At 49.2% G+C, this 14,190-nt stretch overlaps 1 protein-coding gene and 1 pseudogene across 3 annotated transcripts in view; one reads left to right on the top strand and one right to left on the bottom strand.

Annotated features, from left to right (window-relative positions):
- The first annotated feature begins 1,079 nt into the window (after positions 1-1,079).
- The window catches only part of ATP6V0A2 (ATPase H+ transporting V0 subunit a2), a 29,352-nt gene continuing 16,241 nt past the window's right edge, over positions 1,080-14,190 (top strand). Inside the window, exons 1-7 of one of the 3 annotated variants that reach the window (XM_016133951.2) lie at positions 1,080-1,451; positions 5,496-5,574; positions 7,731-7,828; positions 9,308-9,445; positions 10,095-10,183; positions 11,311-11,437; positions 12,869-12,951. In XM_016133951.2, coding sequence (XP_015989437.2) covers positions 1,335-1,451; positions 5,496-5,574; positions 7,731-7,828; positions 9,308-9,445; positions 10,095-10,183; positions 11,311-11,437; positions 12,869-12,951 — 731 coding nt within the window. In that variant the 5' untranslated portion in view covers positions 1,080-1,334. Of the gene's footprint in view, positions 1,452-5,495; positions 5,575-7,730; positions 7,829-9,244; positions 9,446-10,094; positions 10,184-11,310; positions 11,438-12,868; positions 12,952-14,190 lie in introns of all 3 variants that reach the window. The other 2 variants (XM_036220945.1, XM_016133950.2) reach the window with 2 other exon arrangements.
- LOC118603062 lies at positions 5,960-6,077 on the bottom strand (annotated as a pseudogene).

Here is a 14,190-nt window from a genome sequence, read left to right as displayed (position 1 = left end):
CTTAAGGGAAAACCTCTCTTTGGCAGTGGAATGGGACTTGGGGGGCATACCATATGGTTTTAAGTTTTCTAAGTTTATACATTCATATTTGCATTTGAGAAACAAACATTTATTGAGTGGCTACTAGTGCTGAGACTTGGGATTAGCAAGACAGCGTCCCTTGTCCATGGGGGAAACTGGCAATAAACACAGACAAGATAATTTCAAACAGGTTTGCGGTATGAAGAAAATGAAACATGGTGGGTAGCTACTTGGAGTGCTACTTTCCCTACGGGTCAGGGACAGCTCCTCAGAGGAAGGGACATTTGAGCCGAGACCTGAAAGAGCCAGCTTTGAGAAGGTCTGGGGGAGAGAGGGGTGGGCAAGTTCCAGTACACCGCTCGGGAAAGAAGGCAGGTGCAAAGGGGGCCTCGGCCATGCGGTGGGAGATGAAGGCAGAGGCCACATGCCGAGGGCTCGTGCTGGCCAAGGTCAGAAGTTTGGCTTTTATTCGGAACTCAGTGGGAGAGGCTCGCGGATTTAAAGTAGGGTTTCGTCTTGTGTCAGAAATCACCGTGGCTGCTGAGCGGAGGATGGCGGAAGACAAGAGCGACAGCAGGGTGCAGTGCCAGGGTCCGCCGTGCTCTCTGGTCTGCACGCGGGCAGGACCCGAGAGGAGAGCCAGCGGCGGGAGCCGGCCGCGGACACCACGTGTCACCGGTGTGCCCCGCTCGAACGAGGACTTCTGCAGAGACAGTCGCTGAGTGGCTGTCCGGAGCCGCAGGTGGGAAGAGGACCGGCTGCAACTGAGCAGGAGGTCGGGGTTGACAGAAACGCCCTAAAATTGATCGTGAAGGCGGCACAACAACTTGTAATTTCAGTGAAAATCCCCAAAGCGCGTAGTCTCGTCGGGCGAACGTCGTGGCCCTAACCGGGAGGGCGAGCGACTACTCCCCTCGCCGGCACTGCGGGGTTGGCGCTGGTTGCCCTGGCGCGGGGCGGGGCAGGAACTGGCGGCGGCGGGGGCGGGGCCTCGCGCGGCCGTGGGGGGCGGGGCTTCGTGCGGCGGCGGGGGCGGGGCCTCGCGCGGCGGCGGCGGCGGCGGCAGCAGCGGCGAGGGGCGGGACTTCGCGCGGCGGCGGCGGCGGCGGCGGCGGCAGCGGCTGGAGCGGCCGTGGCGGCGGGGCAGGGGCAGGTCGCTGCAGCCCGGAGCTCCATGGTGCGGGGCCGCGGCCAGGCCGCAGGAGGAGCCCGAGGCCCGGGCCGCGCCGGCCGAGGCTGACCGCGCGGGCCCGCGCTGCCCGGAGTCGCCGCCGTCCGTGCGTCGGGCCCGCCGGGGCGCGGGCCGGCCTGCCATGGGGTCCCTGTTCCGGAGCGAGACCATGTGCCTGGCGCAGCTCTTCCTGCAGTCGGGCACGGCCTACGAGTGCCTCAGCGCCCTGGGCGAGAAGGGCCTGGTCCAGTTCCGAGACGTGAGTGTCGCCGGGCGGATGCGGGGCGCCGCGCCCGCCTGGCGCTGGGGGCCGTCTTTCCGCGGGCGCCGGGGCAGGGGCGCACCGCAGTCCACGGGTCCCGGGCGGGGAAACCGAGGCTCCTGCCGCCGGCCGGAGCTGCCTGCCGCAGAGCGGGCTGGCGCCCGGGGCGCCGCGATAGTCGGGGGCGCTGCGTGTAGTCCTCAACTCCGGGCCGTGCCATCCGGTGCCTCCGAGCGCCGACTCGGTGCCAGGCGCCGGGCCGAGCGGGGGAACAAAACCGACGAGGCCTCCCGGAGCCCTTCCGGAACTCGAGGGGGAGGTGAGGGACACATATTAAGCAGCTGAGTAGATCAACAAAATGTGTGCTCTAAGAACACAAAACGGGGCGGCGTGATGGTGGCCGGGCTGGCGGCGGTCGACGGAGGCCTCTCCGAGGGGACGAGTTCGGGCCAGCACCTGGCTGGGCAGGAGCCGGCCCTGGACGATGTAGGGGAAACGGGGTGCCCGGTGGAGCGGACAGAGCCTGATGGCAGTGAGCGAGGCGCGAGGTCCTGGCGGGAAGGGATTCGCGTCGGTTTTGTTGTCGGATGGATCCTGGGGTGCATTGCCCGGTGAGGGGTACAGCAGGGTCGGCATTTGCCGAATGGGAGCCCTCTCCCCGACAGTAACCGCGAACACTTAGTTATACATCTGTGTACTTGGTTACTGTTTGTCTCCACCACGGTCTGTTGACTCCTAAGGGTGACAGCCCTACCTGACTTGTGCACTCCCCTTCCCCAAGACTTGACACAGGCCCTGGCATTCGAGGACCTTAACAGGCATTTGTTGAATGAGCGCTCAAGCTTCCATTTAAGCGCTGGCTCTGTTCCAGACGCTGTTTTGTGGCCGGGGACTCCGTGGTAGACTGAGGCAGACAAGGGCCCTGTGTTCTTGTTGCTCCCAGCCTGGGAGGAGACAGAGAAACAAACACTCGGACGATGAAGTGTGATAAGGGTCGCAGAGGAAGAGAACAGGGTGTGGAAGGGAAATTATTTAGCCGGACCTAAGACCGATTGAACTGGAAGTCACTTGGGGTGAACATTTTATTTCCTGTGCCACAGCTTTCATCCTCTGGTTCTTTCCCTTCGTCTTTCTGAGGGGTCTTTAATTTCAGAAGGGAACACCCCTAGCCAAGGGCTGATGTCAGCAATCCTTGAGTTGGCCACACAAGGCAATTGCAAAGTCAGGAGAAAACCCCGAGTGACAGGTGAGGCTGCAGGGAAGGCCCAGGCCCCTCTTGGTTTCTGGAGCCCCTCTGGCTTCATCACCTGGTACCCATTTACCTGGCAGGCTCTGAGCTGACCTGTGAGTAGCACCCGAAAGATTCAGGAAACCGTGGCAAGAGAAGCGGGCTCCCTTCTTTGTAGCAGATAGATTTGTTCCATCCTGTTCGTGCTCCAGCCAAGAGACTTATCAAGCTTAAATCTCGCAGGTTTGAACAAAAGCCCTAATCACCGCAAAGATTCCAGTTTCGCCAGGTTGAGTGCCATTACACATTAGCTAGTAGAGTATACTTGGGATCCTTTTTAACTGAAAATCAGTGAAAGAAAAAATGTGGTTTATCTTTGTCTAGAAGGAAAATGAAAATGCTAAAAGGAGCTCTTTGTGTGGTACGAAGTGTTCAGAGCTCAGATGAGTGTGTGTGTGTGTGTGTGTGTGTGTGTGTGTTGTCTATGTCTTTCTGTCTCTTTGCCCTGGGTTGTCAATCAAGCAGCATGGGTGTTGGTGCAGAAAGGTCCGTCACTTCTGACGTTTTCCTGTCTTTTCTGGAGTTTGTCACTGGTTCACCAGATGGGATCGCCGACCTTACTTAGTCTTCTCTGACTTGTACTGGCTGAATAATCTCCCTTTCCTTTTAGTAATCCTTCTGAGGGAGAGGAGGCAGGCCAAGGGTTTCTATAGTGACAGCCAATTAGAAGACCTGAAAATAAGGTTATTCACCTAACCAATTGGACTGGTGAAGGGCAAGAGCAGCTCACTTTCTCACAGTCTGCTATCTCTGAATGGCCGTCACCTTTAGTCCTTTAGCTGCTGGAGCGGGAAGGCTCCTGGTGTGGATATTGGTAAAGACGGTACCGGGTATCTCTTCTCTGCTGATTTTTCTAGGTTAAATGTTAGTCTTAAAGTGAACCTACATTAAAATGTAATTCGAATCATTGGCCTGAAATTAGGGTGACTTTCCTTCCCTAAAATGAAAAGAGAAACAAAACTTTGTGAAAGAAACCACATAACAGGAAAAACAGTACATGTAAGACGGTGATGGTGGCGGGTGTCAACCCGATCACATTTTTGTCATTGCCGCAGGAGTCCGCCTCTTCCTAAGGATTCTTTCTGTAGAACCTTAACGTCCAATTAGAATTAATTAGTGTTTGATATTGAAGGAAAAAGGTCGAAACTCAGAAGTAGTGTCATTTGTAGACAGCTTTTGATTCGCGGTGTCCTTTTCACATGCTTAGCTCTATAGAAATAGATTGCGTTTGAATCACTAGGAACTTGAAAGTGGTTACCTTAGATTAGGGCGACTTCCAGAAGTGAATGCGAATGTGACAAACAGAAGTGAAATTTGAATTCTCTTATCTTTCTTCTGGTTAATACTTTAACAAAGAATTCAGAAAACAAGAAGCGAACCTTTTGTGGCAGACACTGTCAGGTTGAGCAGTTTCGTGCGAGCCGTTGTTTATTACGTGTTTGGATTGTGCCCAGTACCAGTGCTGCATGGCGTAAAGACGGAATTGTCGCTCTGACCGCCTTTCGACATGAATGATACTGTAATTTTTTAAAATTCCGAAAGTAACGTGTTTATTGTGGGAAAATTGGAAAATATAAGAATAACTTCCACGATCCCAATACCTGGAAATAAACACTTTTTTTGGTTAATATTGGTCAAACATCATTTTTCTAATAATATTTTTAAATGTAATATATATATGTATTTTTATGTAATTGGAACTACACCAAAAAATATGTGTAATCTTTTTATAGACAAATCATGAATATTTTCTTGATTTTATTAAATATTCTTTTACTTTATTTTTTATTGCCTCAAGCTTTATATTAAGTAGAGGGAAGAGATGGGAACAGTGAAAGCTCATGCGCCCATGATATAAACTCTGGCCACTCACTCCATCCTCCCTCCCCTCGCCCCCCAAGACAAGATCATTTTGAAGCAAATCCCAGATATTTAATTTCATTTATAAATATTTCAGTAAGTGTCTCTAAAAGGCAAGAACACTTAAAAAACCATAACAACAATACCATTACCATACCTAAAATTTTAAACAATGATTCCTTAGTATAATCCAATACCTTAGTCACTTAAAACGTAATTTTTAATAAGCGCATATAGTTACGTGGCTGAACCATAATTTTTGTACAGCTTTATTCCTGTGTATCATAAAATTCACCCATTTCGAGTGTTATGCATCACATCACCCCCGTAAGATCCCTATTTTCATTTGCAGTTAATTCCCGCTCCTGCCCCCAGCCGGTCTCTAATCCACTTTCTGCCGTAAGGTTTGCTGGGCACGTCACAGAAATGGAGTCGCACGGTCGGTACCCGGTTGCGAGTCTCCGCTCTCGCGTCGCGCGTCCGAGGAAGCGCTCCATGACATCCAGTGTGTCGGTAGCTTGTTCCTGCTTATTGCTGGGCGGCAATCCACGGTGTGGATGTAGTTCCTTGTCTGATTTTCTATTGTTAATTTTTTTTTTTTTGCTATCCCTGAGTTTGATGTTCATCTAGATAAATTTTTGTCCGTATCCATGGTTTTTTCCTTAGGTTAAATTTCCTTATGGGCTATTTCTGGGCCAAAAGAGATTTTTCAAGCGTTTTTGATAACAGTAGCCAAAATTGCTTTCAAGAAAAGTTGCGTGTTTATACTCTCATTCAGTAGTGCACGAGGGTGTGCTTTTCCACAAACCCTTGCCAGTAATATTTTACTTATAAAATCAAGTTTATTTTAAAATTTTAGAACGTTCAAAGCAACTTTTTCATTCTTTCCTCAGCTCAACCAGAATGTAAGTTCTTTCCAAAGAAAATTTGTTGGTGAGGTGAAGAGGTGTGAAGAGCTAGAGCGAATATTGGGTAAGTTTGTTTTAATAACCCAAATAATTATTTTTAGAAAATATAGATCAATAGAAAGGGAAAAGAAATCGCCTGTATTCTCAGTATTCAGAGGTAATCAGTGTTACTTAGGTTCATGTTATTTTCTCATAATTTTTATTATTCATCTATAAAAGTATGGATTTACATATATGATGGTCAAATTATTTTGTTATCAGCTTTATTTTGTCATTTAGTAGTAAGTACTCATTGTAATATCTTTTCATGTTAGTAAACAGATTGACCCAGCGTTATTTTTATTAATTAATTAATTGATTGATTAATTTGGCAAGACAACCCTTGGTTGACCTTACAGATTGCAAGGACCTTGTCATCTTACAATCCCTTATTTCTTTTTTATTTTTTATACCTACAGTACCTGGTCTTCCTAGGTGGTCTCCCATCCAGGTACTAACCAGGCCCGACCCTGCTCAGCTTTCAAGATCAGACAGGATCGGGCTTGTTAGGGCGGCATGGCCGTAGACATACCCAGCATTATTTTTAATGGCTGCATAACATTTCATTGTATTAATGTACCATAATTTATTTAACCAAACTGCTTATAGTATAGTATAACTTAGAAACATCGTATACTTGTTAACAGATGACTTAAAATTATACAAGTGAACAAAGGCTGTAGGAAGTGGCAGATTGATTGGTCGATAATTTCTTTATTTTCAGGATTTCCCTTTGGAAAGGTATTACATCAGCGTTCTCTGGCTATTAACTAGGAGCTCAAGGCTGCTTCATTTATTTGTAAAATCTTTAACTTCATCATTATTAATTCCAGCCTTGAAGTTTTGACTGAAATAGAGGTTAAAATGATCTCAGACAATTGACTAAAGCACAAAATATGTTTTTAGAAGGATGGACAGAAAAACATGGGAATGAGAGACTTGGTAGGGAGAATGTGACTTTTAGAATAATTTCTAATAGCTAGTAATTGTTGTGAATTTTATATTTTTTAATTGGGGATTTTGAAGATAGAAAAAAAACTTTGTCATCTGAAATTGATTCCTTTTCGTCTTGTTTGCGGTCCTAGTTGTATGTGTGGGTTGTGTACAGTAGAGTGACGTCATATCTCTGTCTTTGGAACACATGTGCGTTGTTGGACAGGTCGTATGTTTGGAATGAGGTTTTTAAAGACAGGGAGAGAATGATAACACATTAGACGTGTCTAGGACTTCTTGTAGCATAAACTGTTTCAAAAAGAGGCAGGCTTAAAAAAAAAAAAAAAAAAAGGAAAGGAACTCTCCAGCAAATTTAGGTGTAAATAAGTTCAAACGATTTGCACCCATCTCCAGAAAACAGTTAAACCACCCAGTGAGTCCTTTGCTGTCTCACTGATAAGCAGTCTCACTTTTTCTTCTTCCTTTTCCTTCTTTCCTTCCTTCCTTCCTTCCTTCCTTCCTCTCTCTCTCTCTCTTTCTTTTCTTTCTTTCTAATAAATAGTAACACTTCTCTAAAGTATTATATCTAGTTAGACTTGACCAGGTATTATGACTTTTATCCTAAGGAAAAGGATACCTTATGGAATTGAAAATAGAAACTAAAGAAAGCCATTTTGGCTGGTTCACTGTTAAGTTTGGGGAATCTAGTTTTCACCCCGTCAGGAAGCAGTGCAAGTTGTGGGGTCAAATGTGATGGCCAGCAGGGGGCACTCAGGAGAGCCGGCTTACTGCCGTGGGTGGCTGGGGCTCCTTGGGCTGAGACATAATGATTTTCCTTATGTGGATACTTGTTTTCTCCTGTGGAGTCTGCAGGGCAGTCACATGTGCTGTGTCTGGTGGGAATGAAGACAGGTCTATTTTGGGGGTATTCCTGCACTTCCAGGTGCGCCCTTAGCTTTCCGCTTCATCTGCAGGTGCAGAGACAGCTGTGACCCTACAGTTCTTTAACTGGAATTTTAGAAAGGAAGAAATGTGTTTATCCAGGTTATCATTTACTTTGTTGCCGCATGCTGCTTTACTGTGGGACTAACGTTATAGCGGGCGACCTGTATGTCGTTGGAACAAGCGAGATTTTTGTGTGTTTAGACAGATTTTCAGATGACCTAGGGACGATTGGGATATAAAATGTTCTGTCTGAAATGTCTCAGTAAGTTTTCACGTCTAATGTGTTAACTTTTGTTTCCGTAGCATATTTGGTGCAAGAAATTAATAGAGCCGATATTCCCCTTCCTGAGGGAGAGACCAGTCCCCCGGCGCCGCCTCTTAAACAGGTGCTGGAAATGCAGGTAACGTGCCTGAAGGAGCCGCTCTGGGCCGCCGGTCTTGGACCTTGCTTCTTTCCTTTCTTGATGTCGTCTGGCGCTTTCCTGCCTTTCTTCCCAAAACCGTGGAGTGAAAATTAAAGAGCCATGTTGTGGTTTACTCTTAGCCATAGATTATCACTGAGAAATTTTACCTGTCTTTCGGTTTTCTTTTAAAATCTAAGATGTGTGCTTCCTTTCTGGGCGGTGTCCAACAGAGGCTAACGAGAGTGAGTGCGTGAGCCCCAGGCCTCGGCTACGGAATGTTTCCGAAAGTTCGTTGTGGGCCGGGCCAGGCCTCAGCCGGCCTGCCCTGCTGCTGGCCCCGGGGCCGCAGCCCTGCGCCCTCACGCTGCTGCCATTCACCGAGCCTTTCCCCTCGCTTTTCAGAAGCTCATGTGAAGGCGGTTTCAGGGGGCAGCAGACAGAATTCCTTCTCCCCGTGTTCAGTGTGACTTGGGTGTTGGGGATACAGCATCCCCCCTGTGCGTACACTGGCTCGTCTTGTTCTCGCAGCCACCCCCTGCCCCCCACTATGAATTATTCATTGAGGTTTCTGGCTAACCTTACCCGATCTTTATCACACTGGGAAATAGACAAGAGCTCCTTATAGCGCCTCGAAAACAGCTGTGACGATGTAGCTGGGACCACGCCATCGCTGGCGCCCTCCTTGCTTACCTGGGAGGAAGTCACTTAACACTAGGCATGAGAGTGGACTCCAGCGAGAGCTGTGCAAGCAGAGGAGCAGAAAGCCGTCATCTGGCTTGGCCTGCTTGCTGGTAGTTAGGGTATAACTGGAAATGCAGTGGCTGCTGACTGTTCCCAGTTTTTATAAGGCAGAGCACAGCAATGAATGTATGTATCAAAGGATTAGTTTGAATACAAGTTTTCATTGCGCCAAATCATTTCTTTCACAGATTTCCGCTTCTATTGTTTTAATACTTGAATAGTGTTAAGGGTGCTTCATATATAACTGATGAGTAAGGTTTCTTCTCAAGAAATCGGCTCAGTTAATTGTGTAAATACAACTGAGTACAAACTCTTAAGCTAGACACAAGGAAAACGTGTTTAGAGAAGCTAAACATTTTTTCTGTGTTGCAAATGAAAGGAAGCGTAGACTTGAGGGAGGAAGGTGGATGTGTGATGACAGGTAAGCAGCTGACAGGGAGCCGGAGGCGACGTAGGAGCTGAGGTTAGGGCCAGGTGCCCCCTCAGCGTACTCAGTCACCACAGCACGCCGGACCCTGTCTGCCATCTGTGGCGTGAGCTCGTAGGAAGTACCTGAATTAACAGGGAACAGTGAATGCCAGGCTTTTATAATCTTTGCACGTTTTCGTATCTCTGTCAAACCGTCGTGGATTCCGGCTTTCTAAGGCCTCCGCTGGCTTTGGCGTCCCGTAGAAACGTCGTCAGAACTGCCGTCGGCACCGCCCCGCGCCCTCAGTGGCTGCTCTGTTCTTCCAGGAGCAGCTGCAGAAGCTCGAGGTCGAGCTGAGAGAAGTCACTAAGAACAAGGAGAAGCTGAGGAAGAACTTGCTGGAACTGATCGAGTACACTCACATGCTGAGAGTGACGAAGAAGTTCGTGAGGCGGAACGTGGAGGTACTGGCGGCGCCGCGAGGAAGCGCGTTTCCCCCCCGAGCCCGGCGCCCGTCAGGCCCGGGTTCTGTCGCCGGTCCCTAGAGACGGGCCGCCGTTTCCAAGGGCAGCGTGTCCAGCTGAACTTGATTTTTCCGTTGGAGTCTATGACATTCTGAGAAGCTTTAAGCTTTGTGTGTGTGTGTTGGTTGGTTTCAGCAATAACAGTACCTCCTGTTTGTACCGTGCTATAATTTGTAGTTAAAAAAATTTTCATGATCATGAGAGGAAGTCGAACTCTAAATTTATGTTTTTTTTCCTCCCCCTAAATGCTGAGAGTAAAGGAGGTTAAAAACACCCTCTCAATTAGTAAAGACCCGTAGTCTGTCCTCAGCTGAGTCCCAGAGAGAAGTTCCTTCCGAACTCAGTGTCGCTTCAAGCGGTTACTTTGTCTTGGATGAAGGCGATGGCATGCGTTACAACCATGCTTACATGTGAATGTCTTCAAGCAGCTGACATGTAAGCATGGGGAAGTTACCTTTCTTATGAATCGGCCGAGTTGCGTGTCTGAGTTGCCTTGGCACACACATCTGAGCAGTCACTTAGGGTGCCCTAACCTTGTCTGGAAACGTGAAGTGAGAACTAAAGTGTCACTTTTCATATCTCTTTGTAGTTTGAACCCACTTACGAAGAATTCCCTTCCCTAGACACTGACTCTTTGTTGGACTACAGCTGTATGCAGCGTCTGGGAGCAAAACTGGGGTAGGTGGCAGCGGGGCGTCTCGTCAGAGGAGGACCGACTGTACCGCGGGTGAACGGGCACCGCTTGTGCGCCCGTGATTGAATGAAAGAAAGTGAATATTTATTTAAGAAAACACTGTGTACGCCTATGTTCGCTGAGTTGAATTACTGAGCTGTATTGACTGTTTAGCTAAATAGGAAGGCTATTTCTTTTTGTGGCATCATGAGTCGGAAAGAAGGAACGTTAATACAGCGTCCTTTACTCCGGGAAGACTGAAACAGTGGATCAGTGAGCGTCAGGTCCATTTTGTTTGCTGAAACACGGGGCCTAAACTGAGTTCGTTAATTTATTAATCGTACTTTAAGGGTCTTTTTCTCCTGTTAATTCTTTCCATTTACACGAACTAATGGTAACTTGTTTCCTCGTGTGACTTGTGATTTCTTTTTATTATGAATTTATGTTCCTCTTCTTCTTATCTGTAGGAATTCAGTGTTTAGATTGAGGATGTAGTCCTCCAGAGAGAAGTACCTGGGAGCCCACTACCAAACCTGGGATCATTTTACATTAATTTCTCGGTTTGGGTTTTTTCCCCCGTTTTTTTTTTTTTTTTTTTTTTTACTATGCAAGTAATGTGGCTCTAAGCCACAAGGCTGAGTGAATTCTGATCTGTGGCTATAATTCTCAAGACCTTTTCCCTTCTATCTGGACCCCCAAGGGAGATAAATTGAGTTTACTCGCAGGCTCCTTTGCAAGGTGGTTTTTTTCCTCGTCCACCCAAAGCTGTGGCCCTTAGGGCGGACCCCAGTTTCATTGGGCTCTGGGGGATTTCAGTGTCACCCCCTCAGCTTCCGTGCCGGTGCCATCACTCGTCCCCCCCACCGGCCTTCAGGTCCTGGTCGGTGTAGCTCGGTGGGGTACCTGCCAATGTCTTCGATTCCAAGAATTTCTCTAATTGTAGACTCAGCCAAATGTTGAAAAGGATGTTTCAAAAACAGTTTATCCTGCACTTTAGGCATCCGGCAGTTGGAGCGCTTTCCGTATCTCTTTACCATTTTGGCAGAAGTGAAAGCCTTCATCATCTTTAAGTGCAATTTGATAAGAATTCTTTGCTTCCAGGCGACTACAACTTGCCTTTGTCGTCCTGTAGATTTGTATCTGGCCTAATTAACCAAGGAAAAGTTGAAGCATTCGAAAGGATGCTGTGGCGAGTCTGCAAAGGGTACACCATCGTGACCTACGCAGAGCTGGATGAGCCCCTCGAAGACCCCGAAACAGTGAGTGCTTGTCACGGTCACCTTCTGTCAGTGACAGACTTATAGTGAGTTAGAGGCACAGTGCACAGCGACCCACCTGAGAGTGAGGGCCACCTGACGCCTCGTCGGCCTCCAGCACGTTTGGGTCGTTCCTGAAATCAGGGACTTTCTTCCGCACTGCCCTACGTCACTGTCCTCTGAGCTCAGGTCCCGGTACTCTCTCTTATAGCAGAGGATCTAGTTTAGAATCACACTCTGGATTTAATTGGCACATGTCTTTGGTCTTTTTCATTCTGGGACAGTTTCTCAGCCTTTCATTGACTTTCATGACCTTGACACTTAAAACCGTTGCAGACCACTTCCTCTGGCGGCACACCCCTCGGTTCGGCCCTTTCTGGCATTTTCCCAAGATCAGACTCAGTTCGCTGCTTCACGGAGTGCGATCTTGGCCTGCCCCGTCCTCTGTGCCCCGAGGGGTCCCATGCACTTTCGTGGCTTTCAGTGCCGTCCCTAAATGGATGTAAGTGGCCGGGGCCTCTCCCGGGCCAGCAGACCGACATGTAACGGGCTACTACTCCGTGTCATCGTTTCAACGTCCAGAAGATGCCTCTACCCTGTGCCTGGCACCGAGATCCTGCCCCTCCCCTGACCCGCCCTCCAGGCAGCTCCGTCCCCTGACCCCTCAGCGACAACCCCGGGGTCACCCTTGACTCGCCCCTTTGTCCTCACACTTGGCGTCTAGTCCTTCAGCTGCCCTGTGGGCCCGTCTTTTAAGCAGCAGGAGAGTAAGGCCGCGGGCCCCCCTGCCCCCCGTCCAGCAGCGCCTGCTCCTGGCGACGGCCCCGTGCCCGAAGCGCATCTGTTTTGCAGGGTCCCCGCCCAAGCCCCCACCCCACTTCCCCCGTCAGGGATTTTTGTCTGTCTGTTCGCTGCTGTATTCCCAGCACCCAGAGCAGTGGCTGACAGGCAGGCCCAACACCTGTCCATTTTGTTGGCACAGTGTTTGTAAAGGCGCCCGTTCTCGTCATCGTGGTCGATCTGTTCTGTGACGTCCCCACGAGCACCGAGTCACTGCTCGCGGGAGACCAGGGCGCGCTTCCTGCGGGCCTCTGCTCACAGCCTTTGTCAGCCGGTCACCGCGTCACCTGTTTATGTGTTTCTGTTGAAAGACGCCTGATTTAACGCGTATCGTGGATGCGTGACATTGAGCTCACCGCCAGCAGCCCTGTCCCTCAGGCCGAGCACAGGTCGTGCAGCTCGGTGGAAAACGCTGCGAGTGTGGATCCGGGTTAGGAATGACTCCTGCGGTGACTCCGCGGTCGTGAATCCACAGATGACGAGGGTCGGCCACACTGTCGGATGAGCGGAGGGACAGAGTGCGGCAGAGTTTGAGCTGCCAGGCTTCAGGGCTCGAGACACGGAAGTCACCATTACCCTTCCTTATCTTTGTAGGGAGAAGTCATAAAGTGGTACGTGTTTTTAATATCCTTCTGGGGAGAGCAGATCGGCCACAAGGTTAAGAAGATATGCGATTGGTAAGAAAAAGGAACTTCATTTCATTTATTTTTTTGTGTGTTTGGTAACCTAGTTTTCCTTAAATTTCCCTCTGTGTCTGAGAAGCCGAGTGGGTGCGAAGGCCACTGGGTTTCGTCATCTGACAACTTTTGCTGTAATGTCATGTTTTTAAATATCTAATTTGTCATCTGTTGCCAGTGCGATACTCAATTTAAAAGTAGAGACCATGGTGGTACCTTTCCCAGATTGGGCTGCTTTTGTTGTCGTTTTTTGTTTTTTGTTTTTTGTTTTTTGTTTTTGAAATCAAGGCTTAAGATCCATTGGAGAAAGAATCAAGTGATTCTAATATTTTGTGTCTTCCCATTGCCTTTAGCTGCAGGTGGGCTCGTCTGTCGTCATGATGGTTCCTCTTTGGTCGAACCCTTGGCAGTTTGCTCTTTTGGGGGAGGGGCAGAGTGAGGGCTCCGAGTGGGCCTTTCGGGATTCAGAGCCGGGGTTTGCCACTCGCCCTCTGGGCAGCCGCTGGCAGGAGGGGGTAATTCCGTTGTCACAGGGCCATTAGGACTCAGAAGATGGGGGTGAAAGACTCCAGTAGTCACAAGAATCTGTCTGTGACTTATGCTTGTCAACAGATGGGGAAAAAAGCAAGCGAGGAACGCTCCTTCGTTGTCTCACCCGGGGAAGTTTTAGATGGCCTCATTTCTTTGGGGGTGTGGTGCGGCTTGGCTGTTTGTTTTGGATCAGTGTTCCCCAGAGTTTGCTCCTCAGTCACGGGTGCTGTGGAAAGTCATTTTAGGTGTAGACTAGAAAAGTAATGAGCACTGCAGACTCACTGTCTCACAGTTACTGCGGGGGCTGAGGCGAGAGTGTTTAATTTTCATAGTCACATTACGTACGGCACTGAACCGGCGGGGGCCGCGGGGCCGGCTGCGGGGCTGGGAGGCTCGGCTGTGCTCTCCGCACGGTGTCCCAGGCGTCACGCGGCCCTGTGACGCGGGGGGAGGTTTTACCGCAGCGCAGGCCAGGGCGACGGCCAGCAAACCAGGGCTTTCGTCTCCCTCTTTTCAGTTTTGTGTAGAGGTAATTATTGTCATGTGTTGTCTCTGTTTTCGTGTTTCAAACTCGTTTAAGGACTCCCCCCCACGCAGGGTGGCGAATTCTAGAAAGTCGGAGTTGGGCGGGAGCTTCGGGAATCCTGGGGGCAGTGAAGGAATTTGCATCCCAGAGACAGTTTGCCAAATCTGTCGAGTTCGGCAGGA

The sequence above is a fragment of the Rousettus aegyptiacus genome, unplaced genomic scaffold (assembly GCF_014176215.1).
Source record: "Rousettus aegyptiacus isolate mRouAeg1 unplaced genomic scaffold, mRouAeg1.p scaffold_m13_p_5, whole genome shotgun sequence".
In the NCBI taxonomy this organism is placed as follows: Eukaryota; Metazoa; Chordata; class Mammalia; order Chiroptera; family Pteropodidae; genus Rousettus; species Rousettus aegyptiacus.
Note: the sequence above shows the minus strand (reverse complement) of the source record. Positions and strands in the feature narration are given on the sequence as shown.